The 16,865-nt window shown below is 43.5% G+C and overlaps 6 protein-coding genes across 6 annotated transcripts; 2 read left to right on the plus strand and 4 right to left on the minus strand.

Moving 5' to 3' along the window:
- Positions 1–425: 425 nt before the first annotated feature.
- BO94DRAFT_560973 (WD40 repeat domain-containing protein) lies at positions 426–3,594 on the minus strand (the record flags this gene model as incomplete). The annotated part of the gene is made up of 13 exons (XM_025614190.1): positions 426–649; positions 707–966; positions 1,036–1,067; positions 1,123–1,494; positions 1,612–1,794; positions 1,846–1,904; positions 1,929–2,028; positions 2,131–2,231; positions 2,289–2,539; positions 2,579–2,763; positions 2,962–3,069; positions 3,144–3,345; positions 3,428–3,594. 13 exons carry the CDS (start codon positions 3,592–3,594, stop codon positions 426–428), a joined length of 2,244 nt encoding a protein of 747 aa, XP_025462085.1.
- An 888-nt stretch (positions 3,595–4,482) lies between these two features.
- Positions 4,483–4,816, minus strand: BO94DRAFT_628707 (uncharacterized protein; the record flags this gene model as incomplete). The annotated part of the gene is made up of 1 exon (XM_025617503.1): positions 4,483–4,816. A coding segment is annotated over one exon (334 nt), but the record flags the coding sequence as incomplete, so codon positions are not given.
- A 3,145-nt stretch (positions 4,817–7,961) lies between these two features.
- BO94DRAFT_551083 (uncharacterized protein) lies at positions 7,962–9,493 on the minus strand (the record flags this gene model as incomplete). The annotated part of the gene is made up of 5 exons (XM_025613526.1): positions 7,962–7,986; positions 8,027–8,726; positions 8,883–9,076; positions 9,187–9,249; positions 9,420–9,493. The coding sequence occupies 5 exons, from the start codon at positions 9,491–9,493 to the stop codon at positions 7,962–7,964; spliced, it is 1,056 nt and encodes a 351-aa protein (XP_025462087.1).
- A 243-nt stretch (positions 9,494–9,736) lies between these two features.
- BO94DRAFT_478543 (uncharacterized protein) lies at positions 9,737–9,967 on the minus strand (the record flags this gene model as incomplete). Its single annotated transcript, XM_025608692.1, has 1 exon — positions 9,737–9,967. A coding segment is annotated over one exon (231 nt), but the record flags the coding sequence as incomplete, so codon positions are not given.
- Positions 9,968–12,565: 2,598 nt separating this feature from the next.
- Positions 12,566–13,852, plus strand: BO94DRAFT_527795 (uncharacterized protein; the record flags this gene model as incomplete). The annotated part of the gene is made up of 6 exons (XM_025610400.1): positions 12,566–12,860; positions 12,911–13,286; positions 13,332–13,452; positions 13,497–13,564; positions 13,611–13,641; positions 13,690–13,852. Exons 1-6 carry the CDS (start codon positions 12,702–12,704, stop codon positions 13,850–13,852), a joined length of 918 nt encoding a protein of 305 aa, XP_025462089.1. The 5' UTR covers positions 12,566–12,701.
- A 1,943-nt stretch (positions 13,853–15,795) lies between these two features.
- Positions 15,796–16,524, plus strand: BO94DRAFT_611571 (uncharacterized protein; the record flags this gene model as incomplete). The annotated part of the gene is made up of 2 exons (XM_025616639.1): positions 15,796–16,190; positions 16,226–16,524. The coding sequence occupies exons 1-2, from the start codon at positions 15,896–15,898 to the stop codon at positions 16,522–16,524; spliced, it is 594 nt and encodes a 197-aa protein (XP_025462090.1). The 5' UTR covers positions 15,796–15,895.
- Positions 16,525–16,865: the final 341 nt, after the last annotated feature.

Genomic DNA, 16,865 nt, shown 5'->3' on the forward strand with positions numbered 1-16,865 from the left:
CTGAACAGCTGAAAAGCGCACGGTACACTGATGTTCACAACTGGCGCCCAGGTCCTAGATTGATTAGGTACGGGTGGGCGGAGGAATGTAGCAAACACACAAACACACAAACAAACCAACAAACGTTAGACAGTAAGTCACATTATAGTACTAAACCAATACGATGTCTCATTATGAGTGAGGCTTTGGTCAAATTGGTAATCAAAAGAATTATCGTGAGTTCGGTAATGACTCCAGGCTTTACGCCACTTTCCAGAAATATCGTGGTACCTTGCCACCACCTACTGAAAGGAGAGCCGAAACATCGCGAGTGTTCTATTAATACTGCAGATAAACTATGAAAAGCCGCCTTTTCCCTGATCCTCCTTTTGAAAAAGAGATTTGAGAAATAAGAGAGGTAGAAATACAATCCAACGCAGTATGACTTACATTATTGAAAGCGTAATCATAGTAACTCTGCCATATATGCATCCGAGTGCCATAGTACCATCTTTAACTGCTGAAGAGCTAGGTCGATAATTTGGAGGGAGCCATAACTCTCTTTGACCCTGAATAGTAACCCACCGACCTTCCTGCAGCGATACCTCTGTCACTCTTGCAGAGGGATTTGAGGAGAAGCTTTCATAGCAGATTTGGATATCGAAAGATCCTATGTCGGTAATCAATTGCGGCAGGTGCTTGGAAAATTCAATGTTGGTGACACCACCGTCAGTGCTTAAGGTATGCTTAAGAGCGCCCGTGGCGGGATCCCAGAGTTTGATGGTGTTATCAATAGAGCCTGACGCAAGAAGCTGGCCATCGCCTGAGAAGGCGACTGAATCAACCCAGTCAGAATGGCCCTCGAGCGTTTGCATTTCCGGATTCCAATACTCTTCCACTTTTGGAGCTCTGAATAACCAACCAGGAAGTTCTCTCTCAAATCTCTCTCTGATTAACGTTTTTCGTGGTGCGAAAATAAGGCTAGAGCTTTATAGCTGCAGTGGTGCCATATCAATAATCTGCGCAAATTTTAGGATAAATCTGCGGGCATCTGACAGGAAAACATGTATCTCGTTACTGGATATATCCTAGAGTTCCAATAATGTTAGTCGGCCAGCTATTCCAAGGTATTCCGATACTCACCTTTGTCAGTCGGAGCAATATATCCACGGCAGTCACGGCTTCGGAGGTTGACCCTAAAATGCTCATCGATTCCAGCCAATGAAGGAAGTGTTCTTTCAGGAAGATGAGCACTTGGTAAACAGTGTCGGCTGATACTGAACTTTGGGCGAGATGGTAAACCCAATAACGACAGGCGTACTGCAGAGCAGGCGGGAGAAATCTTGCTATGGAGGCAGAGTCTATTTCGCTTCGGCTTATCCCATAACTCAGCAGGTCGCAAAAGTTCTTTTTAAGATAATGGCGCATAACAATAAGACATTGCCCTATTATGAACTCGTGCTTCTCCTTTTTATCCACCCAGAACTTTGAAGTGGGCCCTTGGGTCTTTGTACGCTCATCAACTAGGTAATCATGATAGATGCAGAGTGCGTATAGGTAGGTCAGGGTCGTCAGGTATGGTCAGAACCGAATGGAATGCGTCTAGCCGGTGCTGATGTCTTCTTCTGGTACCTCAACAAGTTCCGTGAGAGCACTCGATGAGAGTGGAGTAGCAAGAAGAATAATCACACCGATGATTTTCTGGAATTCTTCGATCAGCTTGTCAGTGTCGCTTTCATTCTCAGTGAGGAGTTGATTCAAAATCGGTCGGTATGTCTTATCCATCTTGGATCCCGACGAATCCGTGAAAAACTCCTGAAGCCGCTTTTCAGGATTCCATTTTCTATCATCCACAAACCGACACACCGTGGCTGCAAAGATGAAGAGCGGAACAGCCATCGTTGCTAAGGCTTCGATTCTTTCCTCTCCAGGCCAGCCGGGAGGAAGACCATTATGGCACTTCTGCCTGATTCTGCGAAATTCTTCTCTAAGGTACAGAATGATGTCATGCTTTATCATATCATCATCCAGATTCTGCAGGATGGTATTCTACTAGTTTCTTTTATCGATCTGATCGAATCCAAAATGGATGGATGACTCTGGCCGGCTGTTTAAGAAGTATCAGATTGCTTTCTTTATTGCCATTTCAACCTTAGGTAAAAGATTAAGGATAATCTCGATATCTTCCATCTGCTCGCACTTATCTAGGGCGTCGATTATAACCACTATAGAAGCATACAACTGTCCCTTATCTATAGCGAGCAATGGCTGTAATATAAGCTTATTAAACTATTCTCAAAGAGATTTACCTGAAATTGCAGGGTCTTCCTTAATGGCCTTCTGAATGCCTATATTTATTTCTAGAATATAGACTGGCAGTTGCTTTATAATCATAGGGAAAGATTTTACAGTCGAGCCCCGATCTTCCTCATCTCTTTTAAAAAAGAAGCTTGCTCTGAGGATGTTTTTCTTGTTAAAGAATCGGGCCACTGTCCTTGCTATGGTGGACTTGCCAGTGCCTGCTATTCTGCTCAGCCAGAATATATATCTGTCACTGGATCTACCCCAGTCCTGTACCTGCTGAAGCAATTCTATTTACGTTCTCTGAAGGCATTTATCCTCATGTTGATTCTCAAAGAAGTCAAAAAATGCGCTGCTGGCAAAAGGAAGATTTAATATCTTAACTGTATTGTGCAATTTTTGGACATTCATCATCAATTTATTGAGATAAGTCAGAATAGTCTCTGCTTTCTCTTTTCGGTGCAGGTGCTTGTTTAAGACTAGCTAGTAATGTAGGTGGAACTTCTCTTCCTTGATCGAGGCCTTGGGCTGTGTGGGTGGCTGGCCTGTTATAGCTGTTATTCTTTTCATGATATCTTTTTCCTTGCTGAACAGTGAAATTTTCTGTACTTCTGTAGAGTATCGCAGTATTGCCATATATATCTAGATGATTGATCATTCTTTTTCAATATTCGTTATAACAGGGTCTCTACCTCTATAAAACTGTTCTTTGATAAAGGCACAATGAGCCAGCAAATCCGCCAGGTATTCTAATGAGTCAAATAGAGCCTTCTTGAGGTCTGCATGGTTCTTGGCCATCTAAGTCATTAGCTGAGTGTCTGGCTTTGTTGGTGTAAGGACTGTACCGTTAATTTAAGAGAGACTATCGCCCAAGCACTGGAAGCGTACCTGGTCGGATCAAATTTCGCAATGTTAATGACAATGTCTTGAAAAGACAGTGCCGAGTTTAATATTTTATAAGCTGTGGCCCGAATACCATTTTTTTCCCTTGTCTCCCTGTACTGCGCTTCTGTCACCTTAACTACTCCGTCCAATATTTTTTTTTGTTCGTGCAATGATAGCGTCCTAAGGCTTAGTTCTGATTACTGGGAGAAGTGCTGTTAGAGTGTTCTGATTGCTCTCTATTAACTCATTGTACGCTATCTACCAAAAATCCTTTATATTGTGATTGTTGGTTTTGGAAATATCATTTGCGGGTTTGGTAAGATCATAGTTTGTATCTGGATCCGCGGTGACCTTTGAACTACTTGGTTTAGGGATGTGGATCGTGTATGTTTGTCTCTTTTCCGCCCCCTCAAGACAGTCTTTAAGCATCCGAACAAGTTGTGTGTCTTGTAGATAGAATTAGGAGTATCCATAGTTAAACCGGTGGAATCACTTTGCAATGAGATTTGGTCGTAGGAGTGCGTAGTGAAGTTCACTGGGAAAAGAAGTTAGACAGTAGGAGGGGAAAGGACCATGGCTAATCTGGCTATTTTCGGGGAAACTATTGGAGATGAAGACAGGGGAGCGGTCCTTAGCCAGCCATTGGCTGTAGAGAGGCCAGTTTTGACGCGCCATGCTTGTTTGCTTTTTTCCTAGCTGACATGGCTGCTTAGGAACTTGAATAACATTTGACGGTGGAGCCTAAATGAAACTAGCAGTTGAATGATGAAAAATTTTCACACCTGACCGTTGATGCGGCTCCCTTAGAGCCCAGATCTAAGATGAGGGGAGGTGGTCTAAACTTTCACCTCTGGTGGTTTACCCGAGTATATCACGCCCGAAAACCATTAACCACCACAACCTTGGGCAATTTGCTCGGGCAAGATGGAGTGGGACTAGGGGATCGTCAGAAATGCCCGTCGTTTGCCCAGTTATCTTTAACTGCATCCGTCTTCCGACCAGCATACACGGTTATTTTCGCGGGATAGAATTCCCATTTATACATAGTCGTAGACTTTTGCTAAGTACGTGTCCCGGTGGTGTGACGGGAGTCTGTCGTTTGAAATGGGATGTTTCTGTTGAGAGAAGTGACAGCGATTAATCTTGTTAATTGAATTGCTTGAGGAGTTATCTTTTACAGGGGCGGGATGCCTCATATATATTTCCCAATCCCTGCCATAAGGTTCAGCCACCATAATATTTAACACAGTCACCCGTGATACTCAACAGTTTCAGTTTCTGGTTCTTTTTGTTTTAGATGACGGGCTGATGTCCAGCTCAGGGTAAGTCAAAGTGGGTCCACTCATCGGAGCAAAATAATGCCCGGTCAATCAACGAAAAGAGGAGGCAGTTGCACGCGGAGCAACTGCCCGCCAGCAGAACCATTTTTTTCATTTGCAGACGGCTTCCGATGGCAGCTGCCCTGGTTGCGTCCACATACCCGGACTTTTTCTGGTAGAACGCCTGACAATAACCATATTTCCCTCCCTTGATTTGAGCGGTGAATTTACCGAACTGATCCAGTAATTTCAATTTGGCAACCTTCAGGCAGACGGAGGATGCAGCTGGGCCTATCTTATGAAACTGGTGCTTAAATCCTACGTCGCACATCCTGAACTCTCGTCTCGGTTCCAAGGCCTGTCATCTTAGCTTTCAAGAACGGGGCTATCAATTACAATAGCAGAGAAAGCTGTTTTGTTTTCTACACGGTGCAGTTACACTATCAGGCCGTGACATGCGAAGAAACCAGGCAAAGAAATTTGCCCGGATCAAGTTTGTCTGAAACAACAATGAACACGGTCAAATTAAATGAAACCCTGTCAGCGGGTATCTGTATTCCTTCCCCGGGTTCCAAGCTAGCAGTGGCTATCAGGACGCCGTCCCTGGTCACAGTTGCTTCCAACCAGTTCAACTGTCTTCGAAATACTTTTTGGGAGACCACAGTTCAAATGTCATCCGGTACAGTATAATCCGCTCACGATAGTATACTTTGAGATCTTAAATGCCGCCTTGGATTCGGAGGGTAGCGAAAGCCCGATGGCAGACCAAGTCCACCAGCAGGTAATGTCCTGCGGCTCGCCAGTTTTGAGGAACAATTCGGACCGCGGATCCGACGGTGGACTGCACTGCTAGCGTGTTCCAAAAATCGTTCCTCTAGTAAAGTTTGTCGAATGGTTCGATTGGGAGTCAGGGAAAATATAATGGCATTCAGTTTGCACAAGGAACCAACTGAAAGACAAACTTTGGTTGGACTACTCCAAGATCACCGGGACGCTCAGTTTTTACTGATCACGGATTGAGACAGAAGACCCAGCAGTCTATACCTGGCGGTTCCCCAGTGTGAAAGCCAATCAATGTGGGGGAACCCGAATAGAGCGAATTGAGTAAAATGAAGGAGTGTTTGGAAACGGCGAGGATGATGGTTATTTTTACGGGGTTCTGGCCCTGGCCAAGCCGGTGAGATGAAGGCCAGGTACTCAGTGATCCTTGCCGACTGCAGCTGGAAGGGAGTTTCTGGGCAAAGGGTGTAGTAAAATAGGCTAGCTCCGCATAATTACATTGATCGGGTTATCTCGTCGACAACACGGCCACGACATGGAAAGGTGAAGACGCCGCGATGTTTGTTTGACCAAGTCTACGGTGGCATGCATCGCGACGAGGTAGTGCTGAACCTCCTAGCAAACGTGGAAAGCCGAATCTCAGCTGTCAACTCAATGGATGCTGGATGTCCGGGCAAGATGGAGTGGGACCCGAGGGACCGATCGTCAGGAATGCCCCTCGTCAGCCTCGTCAGCTGGGTTGTTTTGAACCGTGGCCGTCTTCCGATCAGCATACACGGTTGTCTGTGCGGATAGAATACCTAATGGTACATAGCCATGGACATTTGGTAGGTGGGCGCTCGCGGGTGATGATATACTTTGATAGAGGGCATGCCGAAGTAAGTTGGTTCTTGTTAAGTATCACGGGTGACTGTATTAAATATTATGATGGCTGAACCTTATAACAAAGATTGGGAAATATATATGAGGCATCCCACCCCTATAAAAGAAAACTTCTCAAGTAATTCAGTTAACAAGATTAATCGCTGTCACTTCTCTCAACAGTTCTGTTACTTCTCAGAGAAAAGGAAACAATGCCCGGGCAACATTTACACGCTCGCTCATATCGCGTTGCAGATAAAGAATACATAACTAACGAAAAAGAAGACAGTACATGCGAGCCACCAAATACAAACAACCAGCATAATAGTCAACATTAGTTCAAACATGCCCGGTGATCTAGACCATTTCTTTCCCGATGGTGGACTCATGATTTCTCTACCAAGTGAAACCCATAACTTTATCTATAGTCCATGACTGAAAGCAAGAAAGTTGAAGATTACTACTGCATCAAACTACTAGCGCTAGTAACAAATCAGTTAGTACACTCAAGTTGAACTGAAACATAATCCAATTTACTAGCAACAAATATATCGAAGCAAGATCTAGCGCATTGTATTTAATATTAAAATATCAATTGCCCAGAGCTTCAGAAAAAGAGGGTTGTTACGTAGAACACAGCACTGAAAACAACGTATTATCCAGTTAATTATATAATCAAATCTTGTCTCCGGATGTACAGTATTTCAAAAATTAGATAACAAGGCTAGAAAAAATGGAGATGCTCGTCCGCGCGATCTAGAGCATGGTCTCAGGTTTTTGAGAAACGTCTGAAAACCTCATTTATTGATGGACGAGTTCTGGTCATTAGCAGATTGCAAAATGCCCGTGCGAGCAAGACCCTCACCGAAGGAAATCCTAAAACAAGCCCAACGGATCGAATTACCCAGGTGCATCTTCAATGTTTGGGGATTACGTACACTTCCTCCGTTGGAACAGATGCCCTGTAATCTTTCGGTCACTGTCAACTTATTACTTTCAGAGACTGGTGACATGGCGGTGTCACCCAGAAATGCCATGTATTCTCCCTGTATTAAATCGGTTATTGATACGTACGCCGTCAATTCTTTGTATTGCCGAACACTGTTTTACCCACCGTACCCAAACAGGAATATCGACCTGAGAGAGTATACCACGCCCGGAATTGTGGCAAAAGAGAAAGGTATTATTTTACCACACCCCGTTCAATGGCGAGTTATACAACGCCAGAATAAAGATAATTAGCCAGTCCGAGTGGGCTTCCAGGAAGGAACTTCTCGCGCCATTTGTTTAATATGAGAGACAACGGAATCCAATTAGGCAAAAAGATAGAACATTTACCTTATGTCAAAATTAGATAGTATAATATGTAGTGTATACGAGAATCACAACTTCTAACTATATCATTCACTTTAGTCAGAGGTTTGTGATTTAGCCATTAACCACACCTAGCCTTCATGACAGAATTCAGTTTTGTATTCTACAACAACACAGCTAGCTTAAGACAGAACACAATAATATGACACCCTACATAAGCCTTGACCGTTGCATCAGACATTCAATAAAAGACTTTAAGCCTCTTTAAAGGCCTTAACAAGGTAATTGGCCGAAGATTCAGAAACCTTACTGTAAAATTCACAATCTACTTTGAAGATTTGGAAATTATGTTTCATCCTTCTTATACTATTTCTTCAAGATTTACTTATATCTCCAGTTTCCTTGGGACCGCTTATATTATAAGGAAAAGCTCGTTTAACTGTTCACAACGAGTGACCCTTCAAATACCAGTATCAGAGTAGAAGATCCCGGTGAATTCTTATCATATCTTTATTTACAATCTCATCTAACATAGCTCGGAAGAATGCTGTATATCTATCCAAGTTTGTCACAAGACAACAACAAACCTTTTAAGGAAATAGGACATGATATGCCTCCAGGTCAGATTTTGACTTTTCAACCGCCAAAATGCCCTCCTTTCTCTGGGTACTAATAAAGAATCGCTTTTTAAAACACGCCCAGTTTTCCGAGTCTTCAAAAAATATCCAGACACCATTCTGCCTTTATCCTTAAGCGTCAACAATAAGGCAGAATATGCGGGATAAGCACTGGAGGATGGTACCCAATCACATAGAGCTGCTGGTCCATCATCTTGAGATACTCCATCTTCAAGATTCTTGCTATCAACCCAAGATAGATCTATGTGTGGTTTTGTCCGGTCCAGAGATACTGTAAGCTCGACAGCTCCGGCGTCCAGATGATTATTCATATAATCGTTAATACACAGGGCACTAATACGGTCACAAGACTGAAACACGGGGTTACCGTTGTGACGAGCATCTTTGACACAGTTCAAAGATGAGGACAGATCATCGGGAGGGTCAGGCACCTCGTTTGCCAAGGTAATACCGCCTGCTCCCGAGATCCCTGGTTCAAGAAGCCTGGGGTTAATGAGGTCAAGATCAGGAATCGTGCGGGCTGAACTGAGCGTGGAAACCACAGTCAAAATATCATCTATATTATTCTCATTATCTGAACTAACCCTGGCATGAACGCTGGCGTTGTGGTCAAAGTCAGCATGCTCTCGGTTTATGAACCCGGCCTGCGCTGTGTCATGAGATGGTAGATAGACCGCGTTGGGCGAGTAAGGCTCAGCATCAGCAGTAATTAATTAACCAAGAAAAAGAGGTTGATAATATCAAAACTTGATACTCTTTAATATTGCTTCTTTATCTTTGATTGTAATCCTTTTTTACTGCTCACCGGTCCCTCGTTTTCTCTTGACAGCTGGTTTAGGCTCTGGTCTCAGCCATACTATGTTTATCAGGCCATATATATCGTATAAATGATAACAGAAATCAATCTCAGATTTAAATAATCCTGAGTAGCCATAAATAAGATTCATACTTAGCCATTCCATCTTCTGAATGTACCTTCTTTTAATATACTCTCTTAAGCTGGTATTATATAATCAGTATTTTACTCTTTCTTTAGACTCAAGGATCTAGTCTTACAGATAATAAGGGCAGTATCTGAAACAGATTACTGTATTACAGTAAATAATTACCTAGCAGTATAAGTTATCCTATGATTAGAGGTGTTGGCCACTGTAATAATTCCAATCATTTTTCTAAAATCATAATATATATTTATAACAATATCTTAACTAGTATTTAGTTATTCCCAGGCGGCGTGCGGTAGCCTTGCAAACGCAGTCATAAATATAATAACTTTTCTTTAATTTTAGCAGTCTGTATTCAGTTAGTAGAGTATCTTATATATTGTGTAGATGGCACTCACATCTGGATATTATCTTGGCATGTATTGACTGGACAGTGGCCATTAACAGAAGATTCTCCGGAAAGATAAATCATATTATAATTATGGTAATACTGTATAAGTAATTAATTTCTGAATAGGAGCTTTTTATCATGACTAAGTAACTTAGTAAAAGATAAAGTCTCTGTTATATATTCTATTTCAGATATGATCTGGATCAGAGCGTGAATATATATATTACTCTCCAGTGATTTGTAAGGATTCTTTTTCCAGCTTAAGATCTGCTAATCATGTTTTTTCCAAACTCACTAAGCCTGGTAATTATGAAGCTCTGAGAGTTAAATACTAATCAGGACTTTCTTATATTTATTCTTTTTAAAATTAATAGTCCCAGCATCTATCTTTATATCTAACTGTTTAATGCGAGCCTGTATAACAGCTAGCTCCGGATGCTGCAAGATGGCTTTCTCCATTTCAGCAAATAGTTTATAAGGCAGTCCAACCTTCTGAAATTGTCTGTATCCTTGAAAGTAATTAATATGATAAGTCTCTTCCTCCTCATCCAAAACATTACCAACGATATCAATTAATAAACAATGTGCTTGGTAGTATGTCGGATATGTTTCTTCATTTTTATAGCTGTAGATCTGGAAGACAGGTGCAGAACTATATCTTGCTATAGGAATTCAGCAATACTTTCTTTAGAACAAGCTAGAAGTGTACCTTATATTTAATCTTTTTATTAAGTGACCGATAAATATTGTGTATCATGGCACGTTTCGAATATCCGGCCATAATAAGGATCTGATGAAGGAAGGTACAAAATCACTACTTATCAAGTACCGCCTCTTGAGGGCCCTGCGCAGTAACGTTTCTAAAAATAGATTAATCTAAGGCACTATCTTTTCAATGAAGAAGAATCTCCGTGTATTGCCCGTCACGCAGGTCGTATTGAGCCAAGTCTTCTATTAACTTAATACTAAATAGAGCTCTATCGTACAGAGTAATTGTAAGAAGAAAGATACCGGTTGTAAATTATGAAATTAATAAAAGCCCGCATGAGTTAAAAAGATTATAATCTAACTTTCTCACCTTGTATCGGAGTCCTCTCTCTTTCTTGTATTCTGTATCTAGTATAAGAGCCCTGATCCTTGCTTCAGTGAAGAGGAATAACTGCAGTGTAAATATAAGAAAGACTTTAAGAAGATCATGAAGAAAGACAGGACTGTCCCATGCTTATATGGTGGAGACGATGTTTTGAAAATCATTTTGGGTAAAGTTGAACTTCTGCTTTTTAATATCTTTGATGACTTTATCTACTGGTAAGGTCTTTTTAATCCACTGGTTAAAAGTTAGTCAAATTTATTACAGCAGGATATATTATATACTGAGTATATCTCTCTCTGGTCTTTATCTAGGATTTTACTTGTCATAGCTTCTTCAAATCTGTAAATGAATCTCTTGGTAAATACACAGGTACTTCTCACCATAGGCTTTTTATTTATACTGAGTTTGCTCTGGTCTTTAATAGAGTCTATATACTAACAAATGAAATCTTTGATATAAACAATATCTGGAGCAGGGACGCCAATTTTGAGAACATAATTAGATGGTTCATAATTCTCTTTTACAAGATATCTGATAAACGTGGTTAGCTAGCATCCAGTTTCCAGTTTACTGGGAGATCACTTACTCCATATATATAGTGATATATTAGCGCTGTAGTTGCTTAGTCTTATCTAGGTAGTTATTTTTATTCCTGATAGAGTCTTTTTTTTGGTGGGTTCTCAAAATATACTCACAAACAAGATAATATTTATGGCATCTCTTCCGCGCATCTTTACTGCACCAAAAGGATCTTTTGCCCATAGTCAGCAAAGAATTCAAAGTATGAAGAGTAAGAAATTAGGTGTTGAATATGCACGAGGCAAGGCTAGAAGAGGGAAGAAATAAGAAATTAATTACTTGATCAGCTTGTAAACGGGATAGAGGCGTTCTTTTATTACCTTTGCCAGAACTACTATGATTAATAATAACTTGTGCTTGGTGGATTTTGCTACTTAACAGTCTTCCAACACCTTATTACAATTATGGTTGTATTATATACAACGAGTATTTTGGCGGAAGTGGGTACTGTAGAGACGGTCAATTTGGCGTCGTTGTCAGGCTAATGGTACAGATTATTGAGGGATGCGTAGCTCACTGCGCACGTGACCAATCACTGATCCCGCCCTGAGTAGGGCCTGAGCGCTCACTGAGCCTTGACCGGTGATGAGAAATACTCAGTGAGCAATTCCCTGAGCGCCCTCATTAAAGCGGCCCCATCCAAACAGGGAAAGTCACATTAATTCTAGAAAATCAAGTCTGTATAGGTACATATGTTTACTTTTTTTTTACTATACCCGTCACAGGGCCTTCGAGGGTCCCAGCAGTATATCGAGCCCCGGCAAGAAGGCCTCAATCGCGCCACGGCAATTACCTATGACACCAGATACGAAATTAAGGAGACATGGCCAGTATTCTAGCCGTGGAAAGAAGAGAAAGTTCGATCAATCTTCGGAAGTTGATGCAGAAAGTCCTCGAAGCCCGTCTGACTCAAACACCAGGCGCACCATTCTAAAGCCCGTTGGTCTGGACCAGATTATCCTTGGCCAGCGGACGTTGTCTAACCCTTTTCTGACACCTGAAAGCGCGGACTCGAGACTTACTGTCGGTCAGTAACAGAAGCCCAGAAGACAAGGCGACATTCGTTGACGAGCGATTACTTTTGCTTTTTGGATATTGTAATTAATGCCAATCAACGTTAATTTGACGCACAGGTATTGAATCCGAATGTGCGGGCACACACAGGGGAAGGATTGTTGTTAATCGTTCTATCATAGTTCATAGTAGTCGGTGGGTGGTTATCGGACGACGGTTAGCCCTACCGATGGTGTATCTCGAGATAATCCCATGGGTTGATGTCAGCCATTGGGTCGGTCGGCAGGGATGATACTGGATCTCTTAATTGAGTTTCGCGAAATCAGATCTTAACCGAGTCAGGAACCCGTTCTGACGTAGCTGCACCGTCACCTAACAGCCGCTTGACTTTGGGGTATCTTGAACACAATTTGAACACTCTAATCAACCGAGGATTGAGAAACAATTTCTCCCTTGCCCGATACAGTCAGACATTTTGTTCAGATACACGCAGGCAATGCCATCTCCATATCCCCATTGGCCACTCGCGACTTACCAAGCAACTCATGCCTTACCAGATATGCAACACCTGTGTGGTGGTATGAAACTTTCAATTCGCAGTCAATGAAAGGCGATCAACCCAATGGCTATGGCCAGCCATTCTTCACCATTACCTGGGTCGAGTTTGGCCTGGGAATCATCCTCATGGTTGCTAGATGCCTTGCTGCTTCCAGATTGATCCATAACATAGCAACGGATCTGTATCTGGCTATAGCCACATTCGTGAGATATCCCTTCATTCTCTCCTGTCATCCTGCTCATGCGGGAATTAGATTATCGGAGCTGCAAGCATGGTCATGCTCACCCTAGGAGCCTCGTACGGCCTTGGTCTTCCTCAGACCGTTCTAGGCTTTGACGACAGCAAGATGGCAATGCTATACGGCTGGGTTAATCAGCTACTGGCCCTCGTTGCAATCGGCTTGGGGAAGCTAACCATGGTCGCATTTCTTGAACAAATTCAAGGTTATCATACCAGAGCAAGGTCGATCGTATTGTGGTCCCTGGCGGGTAGCAATCTCATACTGAACTGCATCGCCGCCATTCTGATGATGCTTCAATGCTCCCCGAGGAGGCTACTCTGGGAGGCATATGCTAAAGGGGGTTGTCCTTGGCGCACCCGTATCCAGATATTTGGCTATATACAAGGACGTGAGTATCATTCATAGTGTTCGTGACTGATGCTAACCCTACTAGCTTGGTCCGCCTTTTGCGACTTTGTACTTGCATTGTACCCTGTGACTATACTTGCACGGGTACAAGCTTTCTCCATAACAACTCGCATCGGTCTCTGTGCACTGATGGGGTGTGGTGTAATGTATGGTCGTCCTATCATTTCCGATGTGTACTGATGCAGTATAGAGCAGGAGCTTGTGCAATTGTCAAAACAGTTCAATTAACTATCCTAACAAGAATTAGTGACCCAAGTCGTGCGTTTAGTCCATCCATGAGTGACGCACAAGCTAATAGATACAGAGCAACTGGGAACGGTCATTGTATGGAACCAGTGAGCATCCTTTATTTTGCTAGCAGGCCTCAGCATAACAGTCTATAGAACCGAAATGTGGGTTGTATTCATTGTCAGCTGCATCCCACCCACGAAAGTATTCTTCCGACACATTTATCGCCGGGGTTCTGTTCGATTGGGTTCGCTTGTTGAACAGATCCGCTCGCGGGAACCGGAGGTGAAGCAGAATCCTCGGTTGCCTTGTAGCTAAGTCGACCTTCTGTGCAGTTCAAGGAAGAGGTATACGTGGATCAGTGAATGTATGGTAGTCTCAGAGAGGAAGGAAGACACTAGTTATATCTAGTTGACTAGAGTATATTACGGCGTTTAAAGGTGCTGTCTGAATACTCTCCACCTAGCTATAGGCCGCCAAAATAAGTGCAGGGGCTGGGGCAGCCCAGCCCTAAAAGGCCTATGATTCTTGGTCATGAGTGTTGTCCCCAGCAACTGAGCATGTGCATGAATAGGGTTCCGTAGAGGAACCACATTCTTCATCCTACTCGCCATTCCATTGCTCCAATACCATTCACGAAGCCATAGCCTCTTCACGCAGCAATTCCCTCCTAATACCTTGTACCATAATTTTTCCAGTGCATATCCTATCTACAGTTTCCACTTTGTCCCCCAAATCCTATCCATATTCCCTCTTGGTCTTATTCACGAAGCCATTCTTTTCATATTTCACCCAATAACCCGATCAATGGCACCATTGAATCTAAACCCCCCAGTAAAATAGTATAAATACCATCTCCACCCCCCATCCTTCCCACCCCTTCCCCTCTTCATACAACCTCTCCCCAAAAGCCTGCTTTCAAGCCTTGCTCTCTTATCTTATTTTATCATTTATCAAACAATATAAAGCCTTATATATCCTCCAAAACATCCCCATACCGCGAAGCCACCTTAGTTATGGCTTCTAACCCACTTTTCAAAACCAAATTACGACGTCGCCTACGGAATCCTAGATAGAGCTGGCAAAAGCCAACCCACATGTCACCTTACAATTACATCTACCTGGATACAGGATCGATACTATCGCTACAACCTACACCCTAATCTCCAACCATACTGGCTGAGATGAGTCCTCCGCTGCCGCCCTACCGACTCCCGCAAGCCCTACAGAGCTTGGCATGACCTTCAAGATGTCCCTTCAGTGCATAGCTAAACACAAAACAGCGTCTCTGGCTTCTCCCCCCTCCGCGAATCGTTTGTATGTGACCTCTTCCATGGTATCCGCGGTGATTGGTTTGCAGTGGTTGCTGTTGCGTTGCGACTGCCTTCGCGGTGCAGTCCTTCTCCCCCTCTCACGAGCGTCTCCCTACCACGTCTTCTTCGCGCAGCATTAAAACAAGCTTTCTGCGCTGCCTGCGCTGCTGCCCGCGACGCCGAAATAGACGCTGCTATTGCTGCTATCTCTCCTGTTGAATCCGCGCGGTCCTCCCCCGCTGTCGCCGGATCAAGCATATTGCTTTCTCGAGAATACCCTAGATTTTGACTCGGGGTCGAGATCTATGACATTTTCATATACAAAGGGAAACCACGATAGAGATCCTTGAGAGTTGGTTCATACCTTCTCGCATGGTGCATCGGGCGCATGTGGCATCAATAGAGGATGATCTCGATTCAAGATGACCTGCTGACCTGGGGGGGATTGCATTGTGTTCGCTACTTGAAGAGGATACTCTGACCAATTTTCTCGACGGGTCCATGTACATAAAGTATGATCCCTGTTAATATTATTATACATGGAGAGATGTTCAAAGTCGGAAATGAACTGGGGGATGTTGCCAATCTTCTAACGTTGGGGATTTGTTTCGACAATGCCCAATACGGAAAGAAGATGCTTTTGGTTAGGGCAAAGCAGGGAGGAAGCAATCTGGCATCTCATGTCTAACCATGACCATAACCATCATCTTAAATACAGACGACGTCGTCTTAAAAGAGGGAGGGAATATGTATGTCCGATGCAACCGGCCGGCTGAATCGAATTTCTGGCCCTAGACATATGAAAAGCTGGAATCTCTGGAGGGATTCCTTCTCATATACTTGCAAACTAATGCTTGTGGGCGGACTACTGCGCGTGGTGTTCGACCTAGCTTATTTCAACCTGATGAGAAGATACCATACCACGCCATCCAACACATCCCTGGATTGAGACCGGCAGTGAAGATAGCGATAGCATAATGTCGGTGGTCGACTTCATCGGTCAAGATATCTAGCATGATGCACCAATGCGATATCTTTCGGCCTCTTAATGATCGGTGAGACCAGGGAATCCCCGGAGCAGTGGAACAATATGTATACAGCCATCAAGAAAGGGCTCATTGCAACTAGCCAAACGGATCTAACACAAGTCCAGAAGAAGATTGATGGGGGAGAAAATGTCGAGATGATCGGCAATCAAGAGCAGAATAAGACCCTTGGATTATGGCCGGGTGTCTCTGATACTGAGATCAACGATCCCTCTACCTGTTCTCCGATCCATCAAGACATCATGATGGTCTCTTGCGCCTCGTTTGCCAGTATTCACGCTGATTTTACTGCCTATGGTATTCCACTTGTGTCTTAAAAAGTGATCTCGAAGGTCTCTGGCCATGGGCACTCGTTGATCTTGTTAAGAAAGTTGGGTTCTGCATCCGTGAAAAACAGACCTGGGTTGCACCAGCCTCGGTAGCTCGTCCCTTTCTTGATTTTATGTGGAAGCTGCAGTGTTGGGCTGATAAGGTCCTGTTGGAGGACGACCCTGCATTCCCGTGCCATTATTTAGATACTTTTCTAACATGGTATTCCTTTTTTGACTGTAGCTCCCCTGCTGGTGCCGATGCTTCCGCCGAAGACCCTATCGAAACCCCGACTTCTGGCGACGAGAAGGCCAACCATTAGTCGGTAAGCAGACCCGTGTCAATACCCATGCGAGTCAATGCTGACTGGGATTCGGGGAATAGGTTCGTGAGTGTTGTCCTGTAGTAGGGTTCTGTCGGCTCGACGCCGCCCTCTGGGGCTCCTCCCCTGTTCTGTGGTGTTGTTATCGTTCGACTCTGCTGTCGCCCTTCAGGGCTAGTGCTAAATAGCACCCCGGGGTTATCTCCTAAGGGGATCAAAAAAAGGACCTGTGTAAGCAGGGCACATCCTCCCAATTCATGCCATGAATGCCATGGCCACCCTCCAGTCCGGGGGTATTTCAAAGGGGACGTATCAGGATAGACCTAAAAAGGTATCTTCTG

This window comes from Aspergillus sclerotioniger (genome assembly GCF_003184525.1).
Source record: "Aspergillus sclerotioniger CBS 115572 chromosome Unknown BO94scaffold_45, whole genome shotgun sequence".
Lineage (NCBI taxonomy): Eukaryota > Fungi > Ascomycota > Eurotiomycetes > Eurotiales > Aspergillaceae > Aspergillus > Aspergillus sclerotioniger.